The following is a 24,625-nucleotide window of genomic DNA, read 5'->3' as shown; positions in this document are numbered from 1 at the left end:
GAGCCCAAATGTCTACACTGCTATTTTTAGCCTTGCAGCCTGAGCACCACAAGCCTGAGTCAAGTGCCCTGGGTCTGAGACTCAGTCCCACAGGCCTTTTAATGCAGTGTAGTCATAACCAAAGAGGCCAGGAATTAATTTTCATCTCCATTTTACAGACAAGGTACTGAGAGTTCTGAGAAATTAAGTGATTTGCCAAAGTCCCACAAGAAGTCTATTGCATAGCCAAGTCTCTTGAGTCCCAGTCCAGGGTCACAAGACCACCCTTTCTTCCTAAAGCACTGATCTGGCCATGAACTCCACACAGACATATCCATGCACCAATGCAGAGCTACATTGAAGCCAAGAGGGCACCATACACATGGAGTCATTGTAGGACTGGGACCTATGGGAGTAAAATTACCATCCGTTACACCTAGAGTTTGAATGACTTTAAATAAACTTTTAATGAACAAGCTGAAAAGAAATCTGCAATAAATACAGTGTATTTATTATCACTTTATTAGGGCTTTTGAGAAAGTACAAAAATATAGCCAATCAATAGACAATACATATAAAATCAGCTAAACAAACTTACTTGCAAATAAATCTGCTAATGCATAATCAATATCAAAAGTCAGTCTACATGGTAAATGTCAGTTAAACAGCTTCAGAGTACTTATTTAGCTTCTTAGATTAACTATTTCATTTTATACTTTATTTAACTGCATCTTGAAATACATATTCCTTCCAAAGAATACCTCTGATGGCCTTTTAAATATCAACGGCAACAAGAAAGTGACTTTTTTATGGTCATATGATTGTTTTTTGAAAATATCACAAGTATGTTTTTTGTCATTGTTTCCTTTTACATAAGTTTTCAGTGCAATTGGAATATGATATTATTTAGGGCCATAGGCTATCCTTGACCTGTACACATAACTCCCATAGATTTGCTTGGCAGAAGAGGAGCATATCTGATCCTTTATTCTGCCTCCATTTTGCTTCTACACTGAAAAGTAATGGGAGGCTTCTCAGTACACTGAAAATGAAGGAGAAATGTTGCCATTTCCAGTACTTCTCTTTGTATTATATTGCAGTCTTCCCAGGGAAGTCACTATATTATCAATATATATTTGCAAATGATCAATGATGAATAAAAGATAGAACTTGATGCCCAGATATTTAAATCAATTGTTTGCAATGCTGTATAGAGTACTGAAGGAAAGAATGTCAAGATTTAACAGCAAAATATAGTGATAAATTAGATTTTTAAAAATTAAAAAATGTACTTTTCTAAAAAAAAATACTACTTGCAAATAAAACATTTTAAAAGTAGTGCTGGTTGAAATTCAGAATTTGTGTCCCATGGGAAATTCCAATGTTTCAAAATCTGTTTTTGTCACAAATTGAGTTGAAAAGTTGAAATATCAAAATTTTTCATAGAATGGAAATTTCAGAAAATGATTGATTCAGAAATGTCAGAATGTTTTGTTTCCACTTGTCAAACTGAATGTTTTATTTTGACTCGATTCAACATTAAACTGTATCTTTCCGAGTTGCTGCAATGTCTCATGGAAGTTGTAGTGTAGGTGCCTCATCCCCTTATTCTTTTGTATGGGCTGGCCTACATGGCCTGAATCTCCCAAGATGCAATCCAATGGTTCAGCCAGAAAGGAGACTGTGGGGCATCATAGGAAATATCATCCAGAAAGGGAGCTTGCCTTATAAAGGCAAATGAGGGCATGTGAAGCCCTGTATCAACACAAACATACACAGATTAATGTTGAACTGGCACAAACCAAAATGTTTTGATTCAGGTTAACCTGACCCCAAATAAAATAGGTCATTTCAATTTTTCTGACTGAAAATCCAAACATTTTGGCATAATTGAAATTTTCTTGCAGAACATTTTGCTGAAACTTTGTTTTTTGTCAAAAGACATTTTGACTGAAAATTCCTGACCAGCACTTCTTTAAAAAGTATGACATATTGTAAATGGATATTTGTCTCTATCTTATTATTTCTGTGCCATTCATTGGCTACAAGTAAAATTTAGTTTAAACATAAAAGAGAAATGATGCTGTCTGGGAATTCATTAGCAGAAAGTATTTCAAGAGTATGGTTATACTATCTCAGACAAAACAGGAAGACTCTCTAATAATATTCTTCATTTTTAAACTGTAAGCATGAGTCTTCTTGAGTTATGAATAATGGGCCCTATCTTACTCTCAATATTAAAAATTCTATTTATTCCAAAAGAAGCAGGAATGAGACCAGAGAGTTAAATCCTGCAGTTCCAAGGCAGGTAGTGCTCCAGTTGAAGTAACCAGGCTAGATCCTCTGCTGGTGTAAATTTGCATAGCTCCAGTGACTTTAATGGCATTACACCATTTATACCAGTTGAGGATTTAGCTCATCCTCTGTAAAACTGCAGGATCAGGCTCAAATATAAAAGTTGTAGACCTGCTTCTCCAAGCCTTTCACACTTTAATGGGAATACTTTGTGGGAAAGGCTTGCAACAGGATTGAAATCTATATATATTCGCATTCAGTTTTGCCCTTCTAACTTGAACAGCACTTATGTTGCATATAAAACAACATTATTAAACAACCAAGGCAGAAACCATACTTTTATACAATAATTGAAGGAAAGCAAAATTAAACTAAATATCTCTTAATGAGGATTAAACTATATGCCATTTCCAGCAATAATAAGTCTAGCAAAAGTGTTTGTACAGAATTTTTAATAAACTGAATAATTTCTTATATTTCCAAATGCATTTTTGTTCAACAATTTGTAGTCACCTAAAGACTTCCATATCTTACTAAGAAAACTTTTTAAAAAAGCTGAAATTACACAGCAAGAAAAATTAATATTCAGAAATGCATTGGAAGTGCAGTTTGAAACCGAATAATGTTGTTGCTACTTGATCCACTGGAAATCAAGTATTAAAAAACTACACTAGGATATTCTTTCATGACACTTCACTAAACATCAAACTACTGTTCTTTAGAAAGAGTTGGCAGAAATTATTACTAACAAAGAAAGGCAACTACCATATAATCAAAGTAGATCCAGGTTTTTAAACATTTTTCCCTTTTTTTAAAACCATTTCTATTCCTAGACATGCAAGAGACTATAACTAGTTCAAACACTGATACATCATACAACATTCCTGTTCAACAGGGTAAAAAAAGGATACAGCAAGTGTTTCTGAAACCTAATTTTACAACTAGTGAATATCATGGGGGGGGGGGAGATAATATTTTTGATTTGCATAAGATGATTAGAGAAATACTTACACAACACTGATATTTTTCAAAAAAATCCTTTTTTACATCAAAGTCATTTTTGTTAATAAAAGCTTTTTGATGAGTGAAAAAGACAACATTTGATTTTTGTACTGAACTTGATATTTTGCAATACTCAGTCATGAAACCATAAGCCTGTGTACAGAAGTAACCTGTTTTCCTTCTTCAGTGATCAATCCTGCAATCCTTACTTGCACTACATAGGACTTACTGTTGAGAAAAATTTCATTTAATTCAATAAAACCTAAGTGATACCCAACTTGAGTGAAGATTGCAGAATCAGGTCATAAGAGACTGTACACCAGCATTAATGTGTAGAATAAGTAGCACAACAAATGGCTTTATAAGAGGTTTGAAGCTGGATACAATACCATGGGAGAGCTGTTTTGTGAGGCAGCCTTGGGCTTTATGATAAACTTCAGGAAGCCATTGGTATCTTAAGCTGTAATGTCAGTGCAGAAGGCACTGCACATTGTCTTTGACAATGGGCCAATTTGCATTTCAGAAAGCATATTTTAGAAAAGCCTTTAAATGACATCAGGCTCAGAAACTTTTTGTCCAGATCTTATGAGATAAATCAGTCTAGGTAGGTGACTAAGTCTCCTCCCTTTTAATCCATGGGAAGTGATGTCAGAGATCAAGTGATTATCCTAATACAACTCTCGTAAACTCCTCAATAACTTACCCATCAGCATTGAAGGAGCAAAGCAAGAGGGAAAAGAAATACAGATTTTGTTGTTTAGTGACAAAACAAACCTCAGGAATAATTTTATTGTATTTACACTAAAGTATTGTTGTGTACACTACAGTTACTATACTTTACATATGGTACAGAATTGAAACAAAGTAGCTACTATATTTCAGTATTTTGTTCATTCAGCTTCATGTATTCTGTGATGCATATATGCATTTAGTAAGCTATCCACAGAGGCACTAAGCAATGGATAAAAGATTTCCAACTTTTTGTTAAGTATCAGCTGAAATTTGGGGCCAAATTTTTACCGTTTGTATTTATTTAGTATCAAGTAAACAGAGATTTTGGCTGAGCTGGCGTCTTGTGGAAAAATAGGAACTAAACACCCAATTTAATTTAGATGATAAAATCCATAAGGACTTCCATGTAGTTTTCCCATTTAACATATTCAAATTCACTTTTGAAATACAATGCAAAGTACAGCCATGATATGAAATATGTAGTCTCTGTACTGTGTGCTAGCAAAGCTATGTTTTCCCAAGTCGTCTTTTCTTCTCCTGAACGACTTCTATGGCCAAGATCAGAATTATAACACTTTAACTAAACTGCAGTTGTACCCACAGAACACGAAGCTAAGATGATCTTTCCTTGTGATTTGTTAGTGCAGAGAACTAGTAAGATATAATGTAATACTCAGAATATACTCAGAAATTGGAGACTATCTTCTGGTTAATATATGGCAACAAGCCTGACTAAGAACCTCTGAGTCACTGAGGCTAGTAGTCATGGCTGATTAGACTATGGTAGTAAGTTTAGTGGAGCCACAGATGTGACTAATAGTTTCATACCCTTACCAGATCAGATGGACTAGCTGTGGTGTGTTTTGAGGCAAACCCTTCAGGATGGAAGCCTTGGCATTTACTGAGAGGTGTGGTGAGTAATGAGAATATACTGTATTTTTATGCTTGTAACTATTTCTATACATTGTATTATGTTAGTGGCAAGGGAATAATTTATGATAAGTAACTTTTTGTAAAACATATAGTTACAACATTCAATGTAAATCTGATGCATTTGAAGGTGATTAGTTAAACATTGTATTGACTAGTCACAACGATGACCCTTTCCCGAGACAGCACTGCACTTGCCACGCCACATTGGGGGCAGTTAATCAGTAAAAGGCCTTTAATCCCAATTTAAATAAAGGCCAACGATATCATGACAGGTCATAATAGGATAAAATATCTCAGCATGGGCACCATTTGAAATTCAGGCAGCTCAATATTATACACATACAGTGAACCCTTCTCACTGACACATTCTGATACTAAGCTCTTTTTCCTGGACCAATTTTAAGCTCATTTTACCTTAGCTGAGTAAGTACTGGAAATGGATTTCTAATATGAAATTTTTGCTCTGGATAGACTCTGCATAAGTCAGTTAGTCCTGAACCAAAGGAACTGTTCAAATTGATCCTAAATATTCCAACGCAGCTCTGCTGCTGTTCCATTTTCATATTGCCTGAGAAATATGGCAGGGAAACAGAGAGCAAGCTGACTAATCTATGTTAAGAGAGTAATCTTCTGAATGAACAATACTCACTCTTAACACTGACAATATGCAAAAGGCCACGTTATGGAAGAGGAGTCACCATCTGTTTTTAGCACTGCATTTGTAATAATAAAAGAAAATATTTAAAGTTGCTTACCTGAACTTTCCCCCATTGACAATGTTTCTGTGTTTCACTTTGAAACTGGAGAGCTTTATGAGATTCTTACTCAGACAAGAATCACAGGAATTTTAGTACTATTTGCTAGTTATAAATAATAAAAATATACTTCGGTATATTTAGTAAGAGTTAAAAATTTCAATGTAAAACGTGATCTCTGCAGAAAAATGTACTGATAAAAACCTTACTGATTAGCATACTGTATTGTGCTGTATTTTGTTACCCTTCTTCGAGATGTACCAGGGGAGACGGAGCCAACTGTCTGGCTAAGATGAGTGTCAGCGCTAAGCAATTGACCAGTCATGCTGCTCAGGCCCCCGATGCTGCTCATGCCCCCCATGCCAGGCCCAGATACTACTCTCTCTGTAACAACTACATTTTGTGCATTTGATAGCTCAGAAGGAATAGTTAAATTGCCTGGCAGACCAGAGGCAGGTCTAATCACTCGTTCTGTCACCACTACATTTGATGCATCTGCAAGATCAGGGATACTCAAAGAAGGGGGTAGCCTTGAACCAGGTGCAATTACCCTTTCTGTGACTACAACATTTGCCCCATCTGTTAGATCAGGAATATCTAGAATGCCGCGCAAATCAGAGGCAGAGGCAGGAGCAAGCACCCTTTCTGTTACAACAACATTTGATGCACGAAGAGGATCGACACTTAGTGTGGGTGGTTGAAAAGTTGAGCCGGATGTGTAAGTCTCAGTCACCATTACATTACCATGGAGCAAAGGATCAGGTACAGGCCTTGCAGGCTGTAGGGTAGAACCAGATGTGTAAGTGTTTTCGGTAACAATTGTTGTACTACCAACAGGGGGAGGCACAGATGAAGATTCATTAACGATGATCGTAGTTCCAGGTGGTGGCAGCTTTAGATCACTTTCAATATTGGGAAAGGTAGCACTAACACCTGGAATGGGTTCGATGACTTTGCCTAAACAGATTTCTGCCAAGGTCTTAAATTTTGGTCCTAACGTGTCTAAATAGGTGTCATCAATATCTTCTCCAATAAAACTGCAGCAGCCAATAGAACCAACAGGTGTACCTATTCCTTCATGATCATATATTAGTAGACAATCATTTGCTGGTCGGCCTTCGTCTTCATCTGCATAGGCAAATGCTTTCTGGAGGAGAAAAGGGGAAAACAGAATTAGACTGACTTTTTTATTTAGATCGGATGAGATCAAATATAAGCAATCTTTATACTGGTGATTTTCACAAGGAATTTAATGGTTTAGTGTCAAAAACAGGAGAAAGAGATGTTGACTATCTGAGGCATAATTGGAAGGATCATTGTGATTTGCCTGTTAACAACTAGGCCCCTGAACCTTTGGTCATGGTGCATTATCTTCCATCTGTTGTGCCTCTTGCAGAAGAGCTGCAGAGCTATGCCTCTGTAATGTTTCAAGTGGGCATGAACTCCCAGGAAGAATGTGACCTACTGTGATAATACCACAGAACACAGGTCATTACAACTACAAGTGGATAAAAGCAGTGAGAAAATGTAGTCATTAATATGTGTGAATTTTTAATAAAATGTCTACTTATCAGTATTTATCACCCTTTTATGCTTGCTTTCTGTGAATATTTAACCTATCAAGCTTTTGCTCAGGCAAGTACTCATGAAGAATGAAATTTGAGTTCAAATATCCACCAAAAATGAATTTTGCTAGCATATTTAGTTTAACATTTGAGACTCAAAGGTCATGTTGTTATCTAACAACATAGTCCCATGATATTGTTTCTATTCCACATTTAAATGACTTATATAACTAATCAACATTGTGAAAACTGAATTTTATATTTGAATATACAATTTGCATTTCACACTGTGTTGGTTAGTTACCTTAGTCATCCATTCAGGGAACAGAGACAATAAGAAAAGAACAAGACAGTGTGAAGTGATAATATTCACAATTCATGAACTATGCACTAACCATGCATTATTTGATGAAGAAATTCATGAGAAATTTTGAATATATATTCAAGAATTTCATGATCTATTCATAAAAAATTTACAAACAGAAAAATGACATTCATCAAATACATGAATTGCTATGAGTTATTTGTCAGTTCTAATCCTAACCAAGGCAATGAAAAATCATATTAATAACCAGTTTGACAATTAATGAAAATGTTCACTGTATCCCTTAACAAGGGGACTTTAATGCAAAATGCTATTGAGCATTCAGATTTATTATATCAACAACATATAAAGCAATTTCATTTATCATTCCTTTTTTTCTTATCAAGGTACACAGTGGGCTTGATTGTCCTCTCAGATACACCATTTTATATTATGTAACCCTTTTGATTTCATTGAAGTTACTTGTCAGTTATACAAGTGTAAATCCAATTAGAATCTGACATTATATAGACAAATATATTAAAAATCAGGTAGATAAATTACCTCCGAGAAGTAGCTGTCTAAGAAAGCCATATTTACTCCTCCTTCTCTATATTCTCTTAATGTCCCTCCAATTGACTCTTTTTTCCCCATTGTTCCATAGGCAGTAGCTGCCCCATAGCCACTAGTTGTTCCATAACCTACAGCTGTTCCGAGCCCTTTAGTTTCTTCAAGTCCTGAAGTTACCACTGCTCCTCCTCCTCCATATGTATTTGTATAAATGTCTGAAAATAGAAAACAATATTATCCTACAATACACGGTGAAGAAAACTTTCACTGAAATTAATTGCTTACCATTTGATTACTACAAACATTAAAAAAAAACCTAGTAAGCCATCAGGTAAGGGCAGTTTGGGCACAGATTCACACAGGCATGTGCCATAGTGCTAAGTAGTGGAATTGCAATGAAAAGTAAATGCATGCAAATATACACTTACAATCTTCCTGATTTTCTGTAAAATTCTGGGGCTGTATTTGCATACACAATACAGAATGTGCTTGAAAAAATCCTTGATTTGCATATGCACATGATAGGTGACTATGTAGTCGTGTGTGCATATATCAGGGACTTGCATGAGTATGTCTGATATTGTACTTTAATATATGGACATGCATAAGTGTGCACCTATAATCTTACTGAAAATCCGTTCATAAGTTTAGTGGATGTTAAGAATAGAAAGACCCTTCTGTCTTTGCTGTGCATAATTGTTCAAAAGCAGTGTTTCTGGGGGGAAAATAAAAGGCAATAGCTAAAGTATATAAAAATAGTATTCCGAATGCAGAATGAAAAACTCCTTTTAAAGTTCTGTATGTTGTGTGGAATTTTCTTTTCTCCAGAAGTCTTTGTATGAGATCAATCAATGAATTGGTCTCAAATGTCAACTTGTACTAAAACAATTAGTTGCTCAGTCACTATTGTCTTCACTATGGTTGTGGTAAGTTATACCCATAGGCCAAATTTTGCTCTCATTTATACCCAGTCACCTTTGTTGATCTTAACTGATGTTCGAGTTTGGCCCACATGCTCTTGCAAGAGGACTGAAGAGAAGGTTTGGAATGAAGTTGCAAATGTCTTAATCCTATAGTCATTATTCTGGCAAAGCTCCCCTTGACATCAATGAATAGAAGTTCCCATTCTCAGAACCATAAGATTTCATCTTTTGATTTATCTTGAGGGTAACAACATTTTTGTCTATAAAGGGCCATCATAGAATACAATTTGTGGAAGGAAATTCCTTGCTGGCATCAACCTAGTGGAGGTTGCTGCTGTGTCGGCCAGCCTCACCTCATGCTTTGGCACAGGGGGAGTACTGGGGAAGGAAGAGCCATGGTTAAACTGATTCTCCACTGGCATAAGATCTCTAAGGGAGAGGTGTAAATTAGAGCATCACAAAGGCTGCTGTAGCGGATGTTGTGTATGGGCTGACAAAGGATAAGGGAAAAGAAGCTAGCTCCCTGGCAGTCCCCACCCATCTTGATGCCAAACATTGCTTAAAGTCAGGGAAGAACTGAACTCTTTGACTATTACTGAGAATTACATTATTCCAATACTTAAAATGATTTTTGCTTATATTTCTTATGCTGTACCTGACATAGTTAATTTTGATGAGGAAAAAATAATTTGCTAACTGGAATGTTAAAGAAAGATGTATTTGGGCTTGAAAGCATTGGCAACTATTTCAAAACAATTATTTCTTAAACACATCGCTAAGGCTCAAATCTAAATGTATCTAAGGCTTAAACTGTACTCACACAAGTAGCCCTTTACTCACATGACAAATCCCACTGACTTCAATGAGACTATTTGTATGAGTAAATGTTCCAGGATTGGGTCCTTGCTTGGAAAAGGAAACCTTTTAAATCAGATAATGGCCTTTTATATCAAAAGGACATTCCATGCTGAAAGATGGCTCTCTGCATTACAAAATTTAGAGAAATTGAGTGTCTACTTACCAGAGGATTCAACAAAGTCACCTGCAGTGGCAACTGGTTGTGGTGCACTGATGCCTTTGATAGTCTGGAAAATAATAATTCAGCTATTTCAATATGCACTAAGATCACCATTTGGGGTGAATTTCCATTTTTTTCTCTTTTTTTACCTTGTTCATTTTTTTAATTTGTAATTTACGAGAAGGAAAGGTCAGTTGTAACACTTTACAAATTCTGGGCTTGATCCCTGCAACTTTACTCAGGTATTCACTCAAGCATCTTAAGTCCTATGTAAGTCAATGAATAAAGTTGCATGCGTAATAGTTTGCACTATCAATTCCTTTATTTAAAAAAAGAAGCAGCACCACAATCACTGTCCCAACTTTAGGCATTATAATAGAATTAATTCTAAGTACAAATAACTGTGTTTTTACAATCTGTGGACTGACCATGTCTTCAGGATGTGCTCCTTCTATTCCCCATGAATGAATTGCTCCTTCTGTGCATTCAGGTACAGGCTCAAATCCAGCCCCAACGCCACCTACAGGTCTCGCTCCATAACCACAACAGTCACTCATTGCCATCAAAATTGGAAACACTAATGGAGAAAGAAACAAAAAAGTAAAGCAATTATCTTTTAAAATGTATGTCCATTTCTGAGTATATATCTACATCTTAGATTTAGGTCTTCAGATGTCTTTTTCCTCAGAGGGCTAGTGATCAGCACTTTCTGAAAATCTGATTCCCTTAAGATTTTCAAGTTGGAAACTCAAAAACTGGGACACTCAGAATCACTAGTGACTTTATGAAAATGCACATATTATTTTGTCATCAGGAGAACTTCTGCTCCCACTTGCAATGGAGTAAATCTGGAGCAGAGTGGAGTTACTAATCCAGATTTACTCCAGTATAACTGGGAACAGATTTTGGTCCATACAGCTATATCAGTAACACTTTAAAACCAAGCAGACGCAGGTTCAGGGTAACTTGAATCTACATGTATTAGCAGACATTTACCTCTGAAGTCACTGTCAGAACCTAAGCAAAAAGAAATTAAGGTTGCCCTGGCAATATTAATTCAGACCTCTTATGTATATGCATTATGAGACAATCGTTAACTACATGATCACATGCTGTAGTTTCCAAAAGACTCTGCCTTATTCACCAAATGGGTATATCTGAATACATCACAAAGATTATGGAGAGGTGAGGTGGAAGTATTATCACCACTTTACAACTGGAAATACTAAGGCAGAGAGAGAGAGAGATTAAGGTCAAAATATCCATTGCTTTTGGGTGCTCAACTTGAAGACCCCTCAGGCCTGATTTTTCAGAGTACTTAACAATTTTATATGTTCAAAGCATAGCTCCAACTGACTCCAGAAACATGTAGGAACTCTATGGCAGAGACTGAGATATAATCCACTTCTCCAGGGCAGCATTCAACTGCCTTAATTATGAGGCCCTCTTTTCTCTTCTTAGAAGTCCCTGCTTCCTTCACTATATACCTTCCAACTTCTAAAATGCATGAGGCAAGAATTCTACAGATAAGAGACTCATTCATGACAACTGGCTACATGGATTGAGAACTGGTTAAAAGACAGGGAACGAAGGGTAGGAATTAATGGTAAATTCTCAGAATGGAGAGGGGTAACTAGTGGTGTTCTCCAAGGGTCAGTTCTCAGACCAATCCTATTCAATTTATTCATCAATGATCTGGAGAAAGGGGTAAACAGTGACATAGCAAAGTTTGCAGATGATACTAAACTGCTCAAGATAGTTAAGACCAAAGCAGACTGTGAAGAATTTCAAAAAGATGTCACAAAACTAAGTAATTGGGCAACAAATGGCAAATGAAATTTAATGTGGATAAATGTAAAGTAATGCACATTGGAAAAAAATAACCCCAACTATACATACAATATGCTGGGGGCTAATTTAGCTACAACGAGTCAGAAAACGATCTTGGAGTCATCATGGATAGTTCTCTGAAGAGGTCCACGCAGTGTGCACAGGCGGTCAAAAAAGCAAACAAGATGCTAGGAATCATTAAAAAGAGGATAGAGAATAAGACTGAGAATATATTATTGCCCTTATATAAATCCATGGTACGCCCACATCTCGAATACTGTGTACAGATGTGGTCTCCTCACTTCAAAAAAGATATACTGGCACTAGAAAAGGTTCAGAAAAGGGCAACTAAAATGATTAGGGGTTTGGAGAGGGTCCCATATGAGGAAAGATTAAAGAGGCTAGGACTCTTCAGCTTGGAAATGAGTAGACTAAGGGGAGATATGATAAATGTATATAAAATCATGAGTGATGTGGAGAAAGTGGATAAGGAAAAGTTATTTACTTATTCCCATAATACAAGAACTAGGGGTCACCAAATGAAATTAATAGGCAGCAGGTTTAAAACAAATAAAAGGAAGTTCTTCTTCACACAGCGCACAGTCAACTTGTGGAACTCCTTACCTGAGGAGGTTGTGAAGGCTGGGACTATAACAATGTTTAAAAGGGAACTGGATAAATTCATGGTGACTAAGTCCATAAATGGCTATTAGCCAGGAAGGGTAAAGAATGGTGTCCCTAGCCTCTGTTCATCAGAGGATGGAGATGGATGGCAGGAGAGAGATCACTTGATCATTGCCTGTTAGGTTCACTCCCTCTGGGGCACCTGGCATTGGCCACTGTCGGTAGACAGATACTGGGCTAGATGGACCTTTGGTCTGACCCATTACGGCCGTTCTTATGTTCTAACCCTGACAATACCGTGCACTGAAAAAGGCAGAAGTCCTGTGGATAAAATAGTATGTGATCACATAATTAAAGATTGTAGCATAATGTATATGAACAAGAGGGCCAAAATAAATGTTCACAGGCAAAATTACTTCTGGCATTTCCTAAAGTCCGAGTTTGACTTTGCAATCTTAACATTCTTTTAATGCAGTTTTTAAAATGTTGTTTCCTAGGTTTTTTAAAAAGCAAACTGAAAATTGCCAGTATGTGGAACCATATGGTCCCCACATGAGACACCAATAGGGTAGAGAGCTCTACCATTTCAGACCACAGCACATACCTCTACCACTTGAGATAACAAAGTCAGTGGTTGCAGTGGTAGGTTATCCTCTATGTGGACTTGTCACTAGAAGGGGATGACATACATACTTGCCAGTGGGTTTCACAGCTATTTGCTAGACACCATGCTGAGACTCACGAATAATGGCTTCAGTTCCAGGTTCTGGAGGGGAGTGTGCTCTAGTGGTTATAAATCCTTCTGCCCTTGTGCCTCCAACATGTTCCCCTTCTTGTTCCAATTCACTTGGCACATGTCTGTCAATCTCTGCTCCTATATACTCCTGCCTCTCTCCTACTCTGTTCCTCTCCAGCTCTGTGGCTCCTGCTCCCTCCCTCTCTGTTCATCCTGCCCCCATGCCTCCTTCCTTCAGCCCCTTCTGAACCTATCCACCTCCACCACTCAGCTCCTCCCCCATCTACTCCAGCTCTTCCCCCCACTTTTCTCTTTCTCACTGCTCCTATTCTTCTTTTCTGCCCTTCATTGTGCCTCACCCCTCTACATTCCAGTCAGGGTGCTTCTTTCTTTTCCTCTTTGTTGCCTGAGCACCAGCATGGGATCATTGAGAGCAAAGGAGAGTTCCCGTGAAGCTGAACATAGTGGACTTCAGCTGCCAAGAGGTGAAACTGCAGGAAAAGTTCTGCTACGGGCTCTGCAGTCCTGAACTGAAACATGCCTAGCAGAGATGGAATCTGAAGAATTTAGCCACCAAACTCTTATACGTCTCTACTGAGCAAGTGAGAAATTTGATTTTCAGAGGCTTATTACTTGGCTAAATTTGGTCTGATTTTCATGGGGACAACAAAGCATGGAAATGTAGAGCTTCTCAATCAAATAGTTATAAGAATATTTTAATATCTGCACAACAGTGTATTTCCCTTAACCTACTTCTCAGAAACAGCTGAATTGTTTTAGCTGAAACTTTCAATGACAACAAAAATAAATCAGCCTGAGGCAGAAACCTGGCATGGAAAATTTCAGCCTGAACAGATTAAGTTTGGCAAAATTATAAGCAGGGTCTTAAAATGGAAAAAGTGTCAGACTACCGTAACTATAGGTGTTTCTATGGTGGTTCTTATAATTATAAATAGCTTCATCAGTGATTTGTATGCGAAATTTAGGCATTTGGGAAGACACATGAAAATCTCAAAACCTGGGGACCACGATACATAAGATGTAGTCTATTTGGTCCCACATTTATGACCTTCTCTTCCACTTTTGGTTCCCATTGATTTGTCCTGTTGGCCTGATGTTTGAATAGGATGGTTTTCAACATGTTTTTATTGTGCTTTACTGAATTATTGTACCCCAAGAATCTTGGTGAAAGAATACTTTATAAATAAATTGATTATACTGAAAACCACAAAAAAGAAAATACATGTCCTGTTTGGGAAATTGAATGTTTAGAGCCAAGGAACAGACAAGTTAAGGATGGGGAATTTCTTTGGCCATTACCTACAAATAACTTGTAATTTCTACTGACTTTAAGAAAGTAGTAAAATGCAGGGGAGTGGGCTGTGGGTTATACAAAGTGCCTTATAACAATGGGCCAATGCAGCTAGGTGATGCATGCAGATCTGCCCATACATGTCACATTACATAATTAAGGCCATGGTTTACCCTGGCAGCTATTGATTATGGAGGTGGTTTTAGAAGGCAAAAATGGTGCAGCTAGGCACATAACTTTCACTGAAAGTGAATGGGTGCCTAACAGCTATTTTTATCTGGCCAATTGTAATCAAGGATTTAAAAATAAAGTACTAAAATGGGAAAGAAATTAAATTCCTACTGTAGATGTAACCAATATTTGTGAATCAGACCATTTCAAAATGTTGTTAGAAGGACATTCAGAATACTCTTCATTTCTGACCAGCATGTTTAGAGTGGTCATACTGCTGAAAATTGTCATCATTTGTGATTCTGGCATTATAGGAGGTTATTTCTAAAGTTCATATACCACTTTTACTGCTGAAACATGACAATGTGGATGGATTCATTCTTTTCCTCCCCAGACCACAACTTCCAGTTTGAAAAATGAGGACATATTTAAATAAGTGATGTATTCTAGTTGTTCTCACAGAAAATATTAATTTTCATCAGCATAATGATCACCAGCTGAGAAATTGACTTATACATTAGGGCCTTGATCTTGCTACCATTGAAGTCCATGAAATTTTTTGTTCTGCCGTTACTGAAACCAGGATTGGGTTCTTATTAGTTTTTGGTTTATTTTCAGTGTAGCATCAACCACACTTTTTAGAAATGTTTTGAAATAAGGTGGCTCATTTATGTTACTGAGATAAATGCAAGTTGTGGTAAAGTTTTAGAGCCTCCTTTTGCCCAGATTTTACTGACTCTTGATCCTAAGCTCCACACTTCTTTCTGATCCTGCCTAAACTCCCATTGACTTCAGTGGGAGCAGAATAAGATACTTATTCTGATAAGGGTAGTGTTCTAGGAAAAAGCTATATATAAAAGGACAGAAAAAATAATTGCTGAATAAACTACATGCAAAAATTCATATTATTTAAAGGATGCTTCTTTTTTTCCATAGAGATACTCTGTGCATCTGTGTTTTAATAAAAAAAAATAAAAATTATTTTGAAAGAGTAAAACAGTACTCCTTGCATAGAGATGTCATTAAATAGCATACCTTATTGAATACTTACACACAAATATTAAGCCTCCAAGAAACATCAGAGCAATAGCAGCACCACCAAGTGTAGTCGTTCCCTCCTGCCGGACTCCTATATAAGGACCAGTATGTCCATAAACATCAGTATAACCAATCCCAGTATCAGCAGATGTAACAATACTACCACCAATAGTGACCAGACCACCATCAATCGTCACATCATCTGTAACGTCTTCGGGAAATAATGTTTCTGTAGCACCACTAGTACAAATCAGGAGGCTATCACAAAGACAGGCTTGCAAAGGAATTCTCTGTGGTCGTTGACATCTTCTGCCTTGATTATCCATCAGATGGACATAGACGTCATAAATGAAAAACTCGATATTTTGAGTTCTCAGTTCTGCAGAGTAACCTTGTGAAAAAAAAAAGAATTATTTAAATTAAGAATTCTGCTTTAAATTTACTGTTTTCTACACCTTTTGTGGCAATTCATTATGGTGTTTACAATACAGAATAAGAAGATTGAGAATAAAATGATATTCTCATGCTGAACCCGCCTGTGTTTCTGTCCTGGCTCTGCTGCTGACCTGATCTGTGATATGGGGCACATCACTTCACTTGTCTGTGTTTAAATGGACAAAGCAGAAAAGGATAGGACAATGATTACTCTTACTATATATTTGTGTAATTCCTATTACATTGAGCCCTAGATCCCAGTTGGGGTTCTAGGTGCTATTGTACTATGAATAAAATAATGTATATTCAATTCAAAATTTACATTGTGTTGTTTGGTGTAACGTGGCAGGTTCTCCTATCAACCTACCTTCTTGGTAGGTTTTGACTCTGGGAGATGCTTAGTGAACCTTCTTGACTATGTTGCAAGTGTGGTTTATTAACTCCACCCTGCATACAAGGAGATGAGGCACTCCTCTGAAAAAGAAATCTAGGGAACTGGGTATGGAGATTATTTTGAAGTGACTTGTTTATAAACACCCCCCTCCCCAGAAAGGGGGGGATTTTACTGTATACAAAATATGTGGACTTGTATTTACAGCATGGTTTGAACACCACTTGCTAACAGTCACTCTTTAAGTCATGTGATATTGTTTCTAATCCCTGGTTGGATGTCTTACATAGCTAACTGAAAGAGTAATCTGTGACTATTACAACTTAAAATAGAATCTGAAAAGCACATTGTAATTTATGTAACTAATGTATTAAACTAATGTAAGGGACACTCCTTCCATTAAAGTCAGTGGCAAAAAACTTCAATGGATTCAGGATTGTAGATTGTAATACAAATTGTATTTGCAATTCTACTATACTCATTTCATAAATCAAGTATTCTGTTGAGCAAGAAATTCATGGATAACATCATATAATTAATACATTTGGGATTTTCATGACATGTTCAGAACTCTTTGGGCAATTGACAAAACAAAATATTTACTAGATTAGCTTTAGACCCTCTTCAGCTATATACCCTGTACACCATAATTACAGTGCAGCAAAATAAAATCAAAAGCATAGCTGTCCCATGGAATCTTCATATAGGTTTATATTTTAAAGCTAATAATTTTAGAGAAAATGCAAATAATGAGCCTCTTTCTCATCTTACACAGTTGAAAATCAGGAGCAACTCCAGTTAGTCGATGAACTATACCAATATAAAAACTATGCAAGTGAGATCACAATGAGGCCCAATAACTGTATTGTTCATCTTAATTTCTATTAGACGCTTGATTATCTTTGTCGTCAATCTTACACATAAACAAGCAAGCAAGAAAACCCTAAATGAGTTTTTATTTCTATGACTTACTATTTTATAAAAATTTAACTTCACTCACCATCTATTGGTCTAATACTCCATGAACCTCTTGCAGGCTGATTAGCTATGGTAAATGTAAAGGGAGGACTATGTGTATCACCATCCAGATCTTTTGCTGTGATAATAACTGTGGGAGAACTCATACATACTTTTCTCATTTCAGTACTAAGAGTTGGACACTTATAATTGGAATCGTCAACTACAAGCACAATGGTACCAGTGGAAGTTTTTGCAGGAGCATCTGTCAACAATAATTGGTGTTAAAGAAGTATTCAAGGGATTGTAAATGTCTGTCAAAATGTGCACAACATTTATTTCTCTTTTATATCACAGTCTAAAATACTAATACAGCATGATAAATAATGCTAGCAAATTTCTTAAAATTACAGTTCAAGAATCAAATTTCTAACTTAACCCAAGCCTAACTTTATTTGTTCACACATTGATGGTGTGCTAAGTGAAGGGGTCCAAATCTGCTCTTAGTTACACAGGTGTAAATCCAGAGTAGCACCATTGACTTCAATTGATTTAGTGCCCATTAAAGTCTCAATGAAATCAGTGGGACTAGTTGCATGCATAAGTAAAGATTTGTAGGAATGGACGTCACTTTGGATTTCCATGGATGTAAGTGAAAACAGAATTTGGCTTCACAACTAAAGGTGGTTGAACAACAGGAAAAATGCATGGGCATTTGTTTCTGATTATTTTTTTTAATTATGGGACATTTTCAACATTTTTCCAACTCATTGTTCACAACTGACAAACACAGGCCACATTAATATCCCAAATCAAACTTATATTACAATTATTTGCTCCAGAAGCTAGAGCTTTGGGCTGTTCAGTAGTATATTTGGAAGACATCCACATTTTTCATGGCAATGTTTTGTCATTAGAATCCTTGCTGGTTCTAAATCTTTAAATGATGATGATCATCATTTATTATTTCAGAGCTCTCAAAACACTCAAATCCTCCATGTCTTCAAAGGTGGCAGCCATAAGAATAAATATCACTCTACTAGCTGAGCTTAGAATGCCTGAGCTCAGGACTACTTAAGGCTGGTAGTGATTGATTCATATGTATTAGTTACACTTGATCTCAGCTAACACTGGAGGGAAGGAAACTAGTTACATAATTTTTAGAACAGCCTATGCCTGCTAATCTTACTCATGTGTGATCCCATTGAAGATACTCCAGTGAATAATGGTTTATAGAATCAGACCTATATTAAGGCTAGTCAACATTTTTCATCTAAACTGATTTTCAGTGGCTAATTGGGTTTTCAGCTAAAGAGTGGATGCTTTCGGTGCAAAAATCTCAATTTTTCCATTAAATATTTCAGCCAAAAACTGAAAACTTATGGCTGAAAATGAGAGTTGCAGTGCCTTGGGGGAGTTGTAGTTTGCTCCTCATGCCCCATTCTTCTTTATGGGAGGGAATCCCCAGCTGGATGACATCTCCCATAATGCATCAGAGTCAGAAACTCCATGATGGACAGCTTCTCCTCACCAACAAGGGAAGTATGATGCATTTTGGGAGATGTAGTACAGCTGGGGATCCCAGCCTGTAGAGGAGAATAAAGGACATAAGGAACAAACCTAAACTCCTATCAAATACTAAAACTATTATTTTGGTTTTCCAGTTTCTGTTTAAAAAGCAAAATTTTTCTTGAAACTTTTTGATGAAAGTTACAGTTCTTTTCATTTTTTGTGGAAGATTTCCATGTGAAAACACTTGGCTTTGGACCAGCTCCATCTTATACTTTTTGTTCAGAGAAATAGCCACTTTAATAGGATAGGAGACCAGTATTATAGGGCCAGGACTGTTCTATAAATAAATACAAAATGACAAAGGGTAAATCTATTTTCTTACCTCTTGTAATAGCCAGCAACTTTGCTCTGTATAACCCATTGACTACATAGGATGACTCCCGATCAATAATTTTGTTCAAAAAGATTTCACCAGTTGTGGGGTTGACTCTGAACCAGGCACCTGGATCGTGTCCAATCCGATATCTGTTTTTGGTTTACAAAAACTACTCAGGACTATGTTTAATGTAAAGTACTACAAACAAGATAGTACCAGATATTCAGCTGGTATAAATTAGCATACTTTCCTTGGTTTCAATGGAGATACAGCAATTTCCATCAGCTGAAGATGTGGCCTCAAATTTTGTTTTTATGAGAAAATTATTAACTTAACATTTATATTGAAATAAAGTTTAATGTGTTGGAGAAATATAAATATACTAGCAGGTTTTATAAACTATGACTTTGCATAAGAGTACAATGTTCATTACAGCTTTAAAATATATCTTACAGCAGCCTGCACACTACTTTTCCTTCATTCAGTATAATTAGCACAGGGATCGGCAACGTTTGGCACGTGGCTCACCAGGGTAAGCCCCCGGGTGGGCCAGGCCGATTCGTTTACCTGCCGTGTCTGCAGGTTCAGCCGATCGCGGCTCCCACTGGCCACGGTTTGCCACTCCAGGCCAATGGGGGCAGCAGGAAGCAGGAGCCAGCACATCCCTTGGCCCATGCTGCTTCCTGCAGCCCCCATTGGCCTGAAGTGGTGAACCATGACCAGTGGGAGCCGCAATCGGCCAAACCTGCAGATGAGGCAGGTAAACAAACAGGGTCGGCCCGCCAGGGTGCTTATCCTGGCGAGCCACATGCCAAAGGTTGCCGATCCCTGAATTAGCATGATAGAAAATCAGCCATGTAATAAATGAATAATTTTATTCAGGAGATCTGGTGACATTTTAAACCTTGCAAGCAGACCTCATACAATTTGTCATCAGAATCCCCTAGTATAAGCTCATTATATTGTAATATACTGCTACATACTTGTTAATTTTAAAATATTTGTCACTTTAAGATACTTCCACGTACAATAAAGTGTGAATTCTATAGTCCTTAATCTGGCAAATATACCATTGGCTTCAAAAGGAGATTGTCTGAAAAATACCTGAATATGGATTGAAAGATTTGTCCCTATATTTCCCCAGATCCATGCTGTAGTTAACATGGCATCCCATTCTAATAGTAATGTAGGGCCTAATCCTGCAAACCCTTCCTAACACCAGTGAGTACCACTGAAATCCCATTGAACAGTATGATATCACATCATATAGTTATATGCCTTTTTATGTTATCTTCTGCTCTATGGAAAATTTTTGAACTCTCTCTTCCTATATATGTAAGTTGGTATGTATTTAGATAAATATATATTCACTAGGAACTAATCTTGCTCCCATGGAAATCATCTGCAAATTATCCTGTTGATAATCTCTATGAACAGACAGACACAAAGTGAAATAAATTGCAAAGTTATCACTGATTTCAATAGAAATACATTATAGGATGAGCTGGTAGTGACCTCTATATTTAAGCTATTCTTACTTTCCATTATAAAAAATATATTGTGATTTTAAAATTTTTCCTCCTATTATAATTACTGAGAAACGGACAACAACATTGTTTGCAGCAGATCTTTCAAATTTGGCAGGGAGAAAACCCCAAGGCTAGATGAGAGACTTTCATTGTCTAATTAATTTCTATTCAGGTTCAGCTCAGTTATAAACTGTTAGGCACTAGCATTTCCCCCCTTCTGCATTTAAGTCTAAGGAAAATTTGGGCAGTTTAACAAATTAACATATAACTAAACATGAACATTCTAAAGAGCTGGGCCCTTGCTTCCACCAAAGCATGCACTGGGAATGCCTGGCAGCTGCCAAAGCACAGGGAAGTAGGAAGAACACCTGGTATAGGCTCCCCTCTGCCAAATTCCCCACTGCATGCTCCAGACCCAGCACATGTCCCTAGCACCCCTTCTTGTGGCACAGAAAGGGGAAGGCACCTCTCACTTTCCAGGATGTGTAGAAAAATTTGGCTGGGCTCCCCATTATCACCCTTGGGATCCAGGGCATATAATCAACAGTACATTCTGTGGGGGGAAGTCTTTTCCTTTTGTAGTTTAAGTAGTAGAATTCTGTGCTGCAGAGATAAAAATCCAAGGTTCACCTGCTGATGATACTTGAGGGGACTTGGGCAGTTTCAGTTGCACATAAAAGAATTTGTTTTTATATTTTTCTAAAAAGGAAATGACAAAAAAGCCTTTTTTTAAAAAGGGAGTTATTTAGATTGCAAAATCAAACACTCAAAAATTAGGAGATGCCAGATTCATGGTTACCTGTGCAAACTTATTTTGACCCCTTTGCTCATATGTGTTATGATACAGTTTTTGAAGACATGATCTCATACAATTTTTTTCCCATAAGACTCCAGCCTCCTTCAGTGACTAGATTGAATGCACAAGGAACTAGAATTAAGGATTCCTAGGTGACCATAACACTGACATTTTCTAACTTTCGAGTGCTTGACTTCACAGAATGTATATTCTTTTAATGTATTTTTTTAATGTAATATATTATAAATCCTCAAAGGACAAACAATCAGATCAGACCAGATAATCTCATGTGACTAAAACTGATTTAGCACCATTTTTTTCCTTAGCAGCTAATATTCATTAGGACCAGCCAGCTAAACATTGGCTGGGCAAGGTCCCATACTCATGAAACTATTTGAATTGTCTTTGGCAATACAGGGATGTCATGAATACAAAACTGTTTCTTTAGAATATACATTGCTGTGTAATATCTTTTAGAAATGAAGAGACAGTATTGTTGCTGACTTTCCTATATGCTTTGTTTGAAATGTATCTGTTACCTGTTATGATGAAACATTTTCAAATTATTTAAATGGTTATTTATTGCTTCATTTAGTTTTTGAAATCTTTCTTGTTTTGAAATGTGCATCCACCCCAGGCTCTGATTCTGTTTCATGGTCTGGAATAGAGGATTCCTTCCACTCCCTGGGTACTCAGGTGCTCACATCATTATTCAGGCTGGATGCTGGGGAGAGGATGTTACTCACAGAGAGTAAAGACAGTCTTACCTGACATTTGATGCAGTTTTTCCAGTTTCCTCATCAGTGGCTGTATATACTCCAACCATGTAATTAGACATGGCAGCTACTGATAAGCTTCTTGGCAGAAAAAAGCTCATTGAAGATGGACTAAAGCATGGTGGTTCTATCTCATTTTTTACTTTTATTGTTAGCGGTATTCCTATAACTTGATACTGAGTAGCAACTGAATGGTGGAATGCAGCTTTATTTCTAACACCAAAACTCAGTGGATAACTTTGCATGTATTCATAATTCAGCGGCTAAAAACGTTAGAAACAAAGAAATAGAAACTTAGTCAAATCCATGAACTCTCAGTTGATTCTTTAATTTTAGTTGATGAACACCCACCCACCCCTCTATTCCCAGCAGATTCTCTCTTGCTGCCGTTAGAAAGGGATGTCCTTTGACTGGACAGCAGGGAACGAGAGAAGTCCAAAACACATGCATGACAGGGATAGGGGCTGCCCCCGCCTTTGGTTCTCTGTAAAGGTGGTTGGGGCCAGCTGATTCACTGCTTCAGGGGCTCTTTTGTCTATTGAAGCAAGCCTAGGATTTTTGAAAGCCATGTACTCTTCAGCTGGGAAGGTATTCTGAGAGTCAGGGCTGTCTGGAGGAGATCTGCGAAAGGGACTACAGCTAGGAAGCCATTAAAGTTAAAGCTGAGCAGGATCCCAGGACCAGATGCTTGTCCCACTGAACTCAAACTACACCAGAACGCAGCCCAGAGTAAATCTTAGGAAACAGGGGAGACACAATCCCAGCTGCAGCACTCCAAAGATGTCAACAGGAGAAGCCAGGCTGCTTGCCTCATTGCTGCCAGCTTGCTCCAGCTCCATGACAGTAGAACCCTTACACTGTGAAGGAGGGAGCTGGCGTGTACCTGTTCTGTAAAGCTCTTACATTTTATGAGATTGGGGGGTTCTGATCCAGCAGACTTGGCAGGGGCAGGAACCCCTCTTCAAGTCTCTTTCTGCAGCTGATATTTTTTCTTTAGCCTCCTTGCTCTTCTAGTTTCTTCTATCCTACTTCTCCAAGCCTCTGGTGGGTCTTTTATGTGCCACAAAAGAGAGACTTATGTGGCTGCTTTACAAAAGAGGAGGATTATGTGATTATTTGCATAGTCACATAATCACGTAGTACACGGGGCTTTGCTCAGAAAGCTAATATTCTATGTATCACTCTAAATTTAGTTTTCTAATTCTAAAAACAAATAACAAAATATTTATGCTCTTATAGATATATCATATGCTTTAAGACAAAGCGCATATAACTATTAATGGGGGAACCTAAAGAAAAAAATCCATATTCAAAATATTGTGCTTAATCAAAGTCACATTAAGCTGAAAAAAGCCAAGAAATATAAAGTTAAAATTGACATCCCCTTTTTTACTCTTTGTTTTTGCCACAATGGCAGGAAGGAATGTTAGCCTTAACTTTTATTGTCTTTGCTCTTGCCAATGTATTCTGCTGTATGAGTACACACAGTGCATATAGTAGCTATGTAAACCACAGCTCTGGTAAGGAACATGAATAGGGGCATCAAAAGCAAACTGTAAAGACAAGGAGAACACAGTCATTGGCACTATAGGGAGAGTCCTGATGAGAGGCTCTCTCACGGAGGCATACCATGAGCATCCCTTGTGTGAGATGGTGGGAATGGGAAGCAAGCTTTGAAACAAAGGGTTCCCACCACATGCAAAAGTTATATAAGGCAGGGGAGTGACATCATCTTGGTTCTTCATTGACTCCTCACCCAGGAAGACTCCTGGAAACACCTGAGGAATGAAGACTGAACTGGGGACAGTGCTGGACCCAGGCTAAAGAGATCTTTAGCCGGTGAATGGAATACCTGGGAATTCCAAGCTGTAAGCAAGTGCAGCTTGCCCCTTAAGAATCTGCAGTTTGCTTGTATCATCACTTAGTGTGATGATACAAACCAAGAAATATAAAGTCAGTCAGTCAGTGTGAAATGGTTATGGGGCCATAGCCCCTTCCCCAGCTAGGGGAAAGAAAGTATCCAGCTCTACTCTCAGCATAGGATTCTCTTGCAACTTATACACAGG

At 37.4% G+C, this 24,625-nt stretch overlaps 1 protein-coding gene across 1 annotated transcript in view; it reads right to left on the bottom strand.

Annotated features, from left to right (window-relative positions):
* Positions 1 to 5,815: 5,815 nt before the first annotated feature.
* Positions 5,816 to 24,625, bottom strand: part of LOC116824001 (desmoglein-4-like) — a 34,821-nt gene continuing 16,011 nt past the window's right edge. The window contains exons 9-16 of the mRNA XM_075061964.1: positions 22,551 to 22,822; positions 19,465 to 19,607; positions 17,614 to 17,835; positions 15,801 to 16,178; positions 10,505 to 10,653; positions 10,080 to 10,143; positions 8,130 to 8,350; positions 5,816 to 6,843 (exon numbers count right to left, since the gene is read on the bottom strand). Coding sequence (XP_074918065.1) covers positions 5,902 to 6,843; positions 8,130 to 8,350; positions 10,080 to 10,143; positions 10,505 to 10,653; positions 15,801 to 16,178; positions 17,614 to 17,835; positions 19,465 to 19,607; positions 22,551 to 22,822 — 2,391 coding nt within the window. The 3' untranslated portion in view covers positions 5,816 to 5,901. The remainder of the gene's footprint in view (positions 6,844 to 8,129; positions 8,351 to 10,079; positions 10,144 to 10,504; positions 10,654 to 15,800; positions 16,179 to 17,613; positions 17,836 to 19,464; positions 19,608 to 22,550; positions 22,823 to 24,625) is intronic.

Source organism: Chelonoidis abingdonii, chromosome 2, assembly GCF_003597395.2.
Source record: "Chelonoidis abingdonii isolate Lonesome George chromosome 2, CheloAbing_2.0, whole genome shotgun sequence".
NCBI lineage: Eukaryota > Metazoa > Chordata > Testudines > Testudinidae > Chelonoidis > Chelonoidis abingdonii.
Note: the sequence above shows the minus strand (reverse complement) of the source record. Positions and strands in the feature narration are given on the sequence as shown.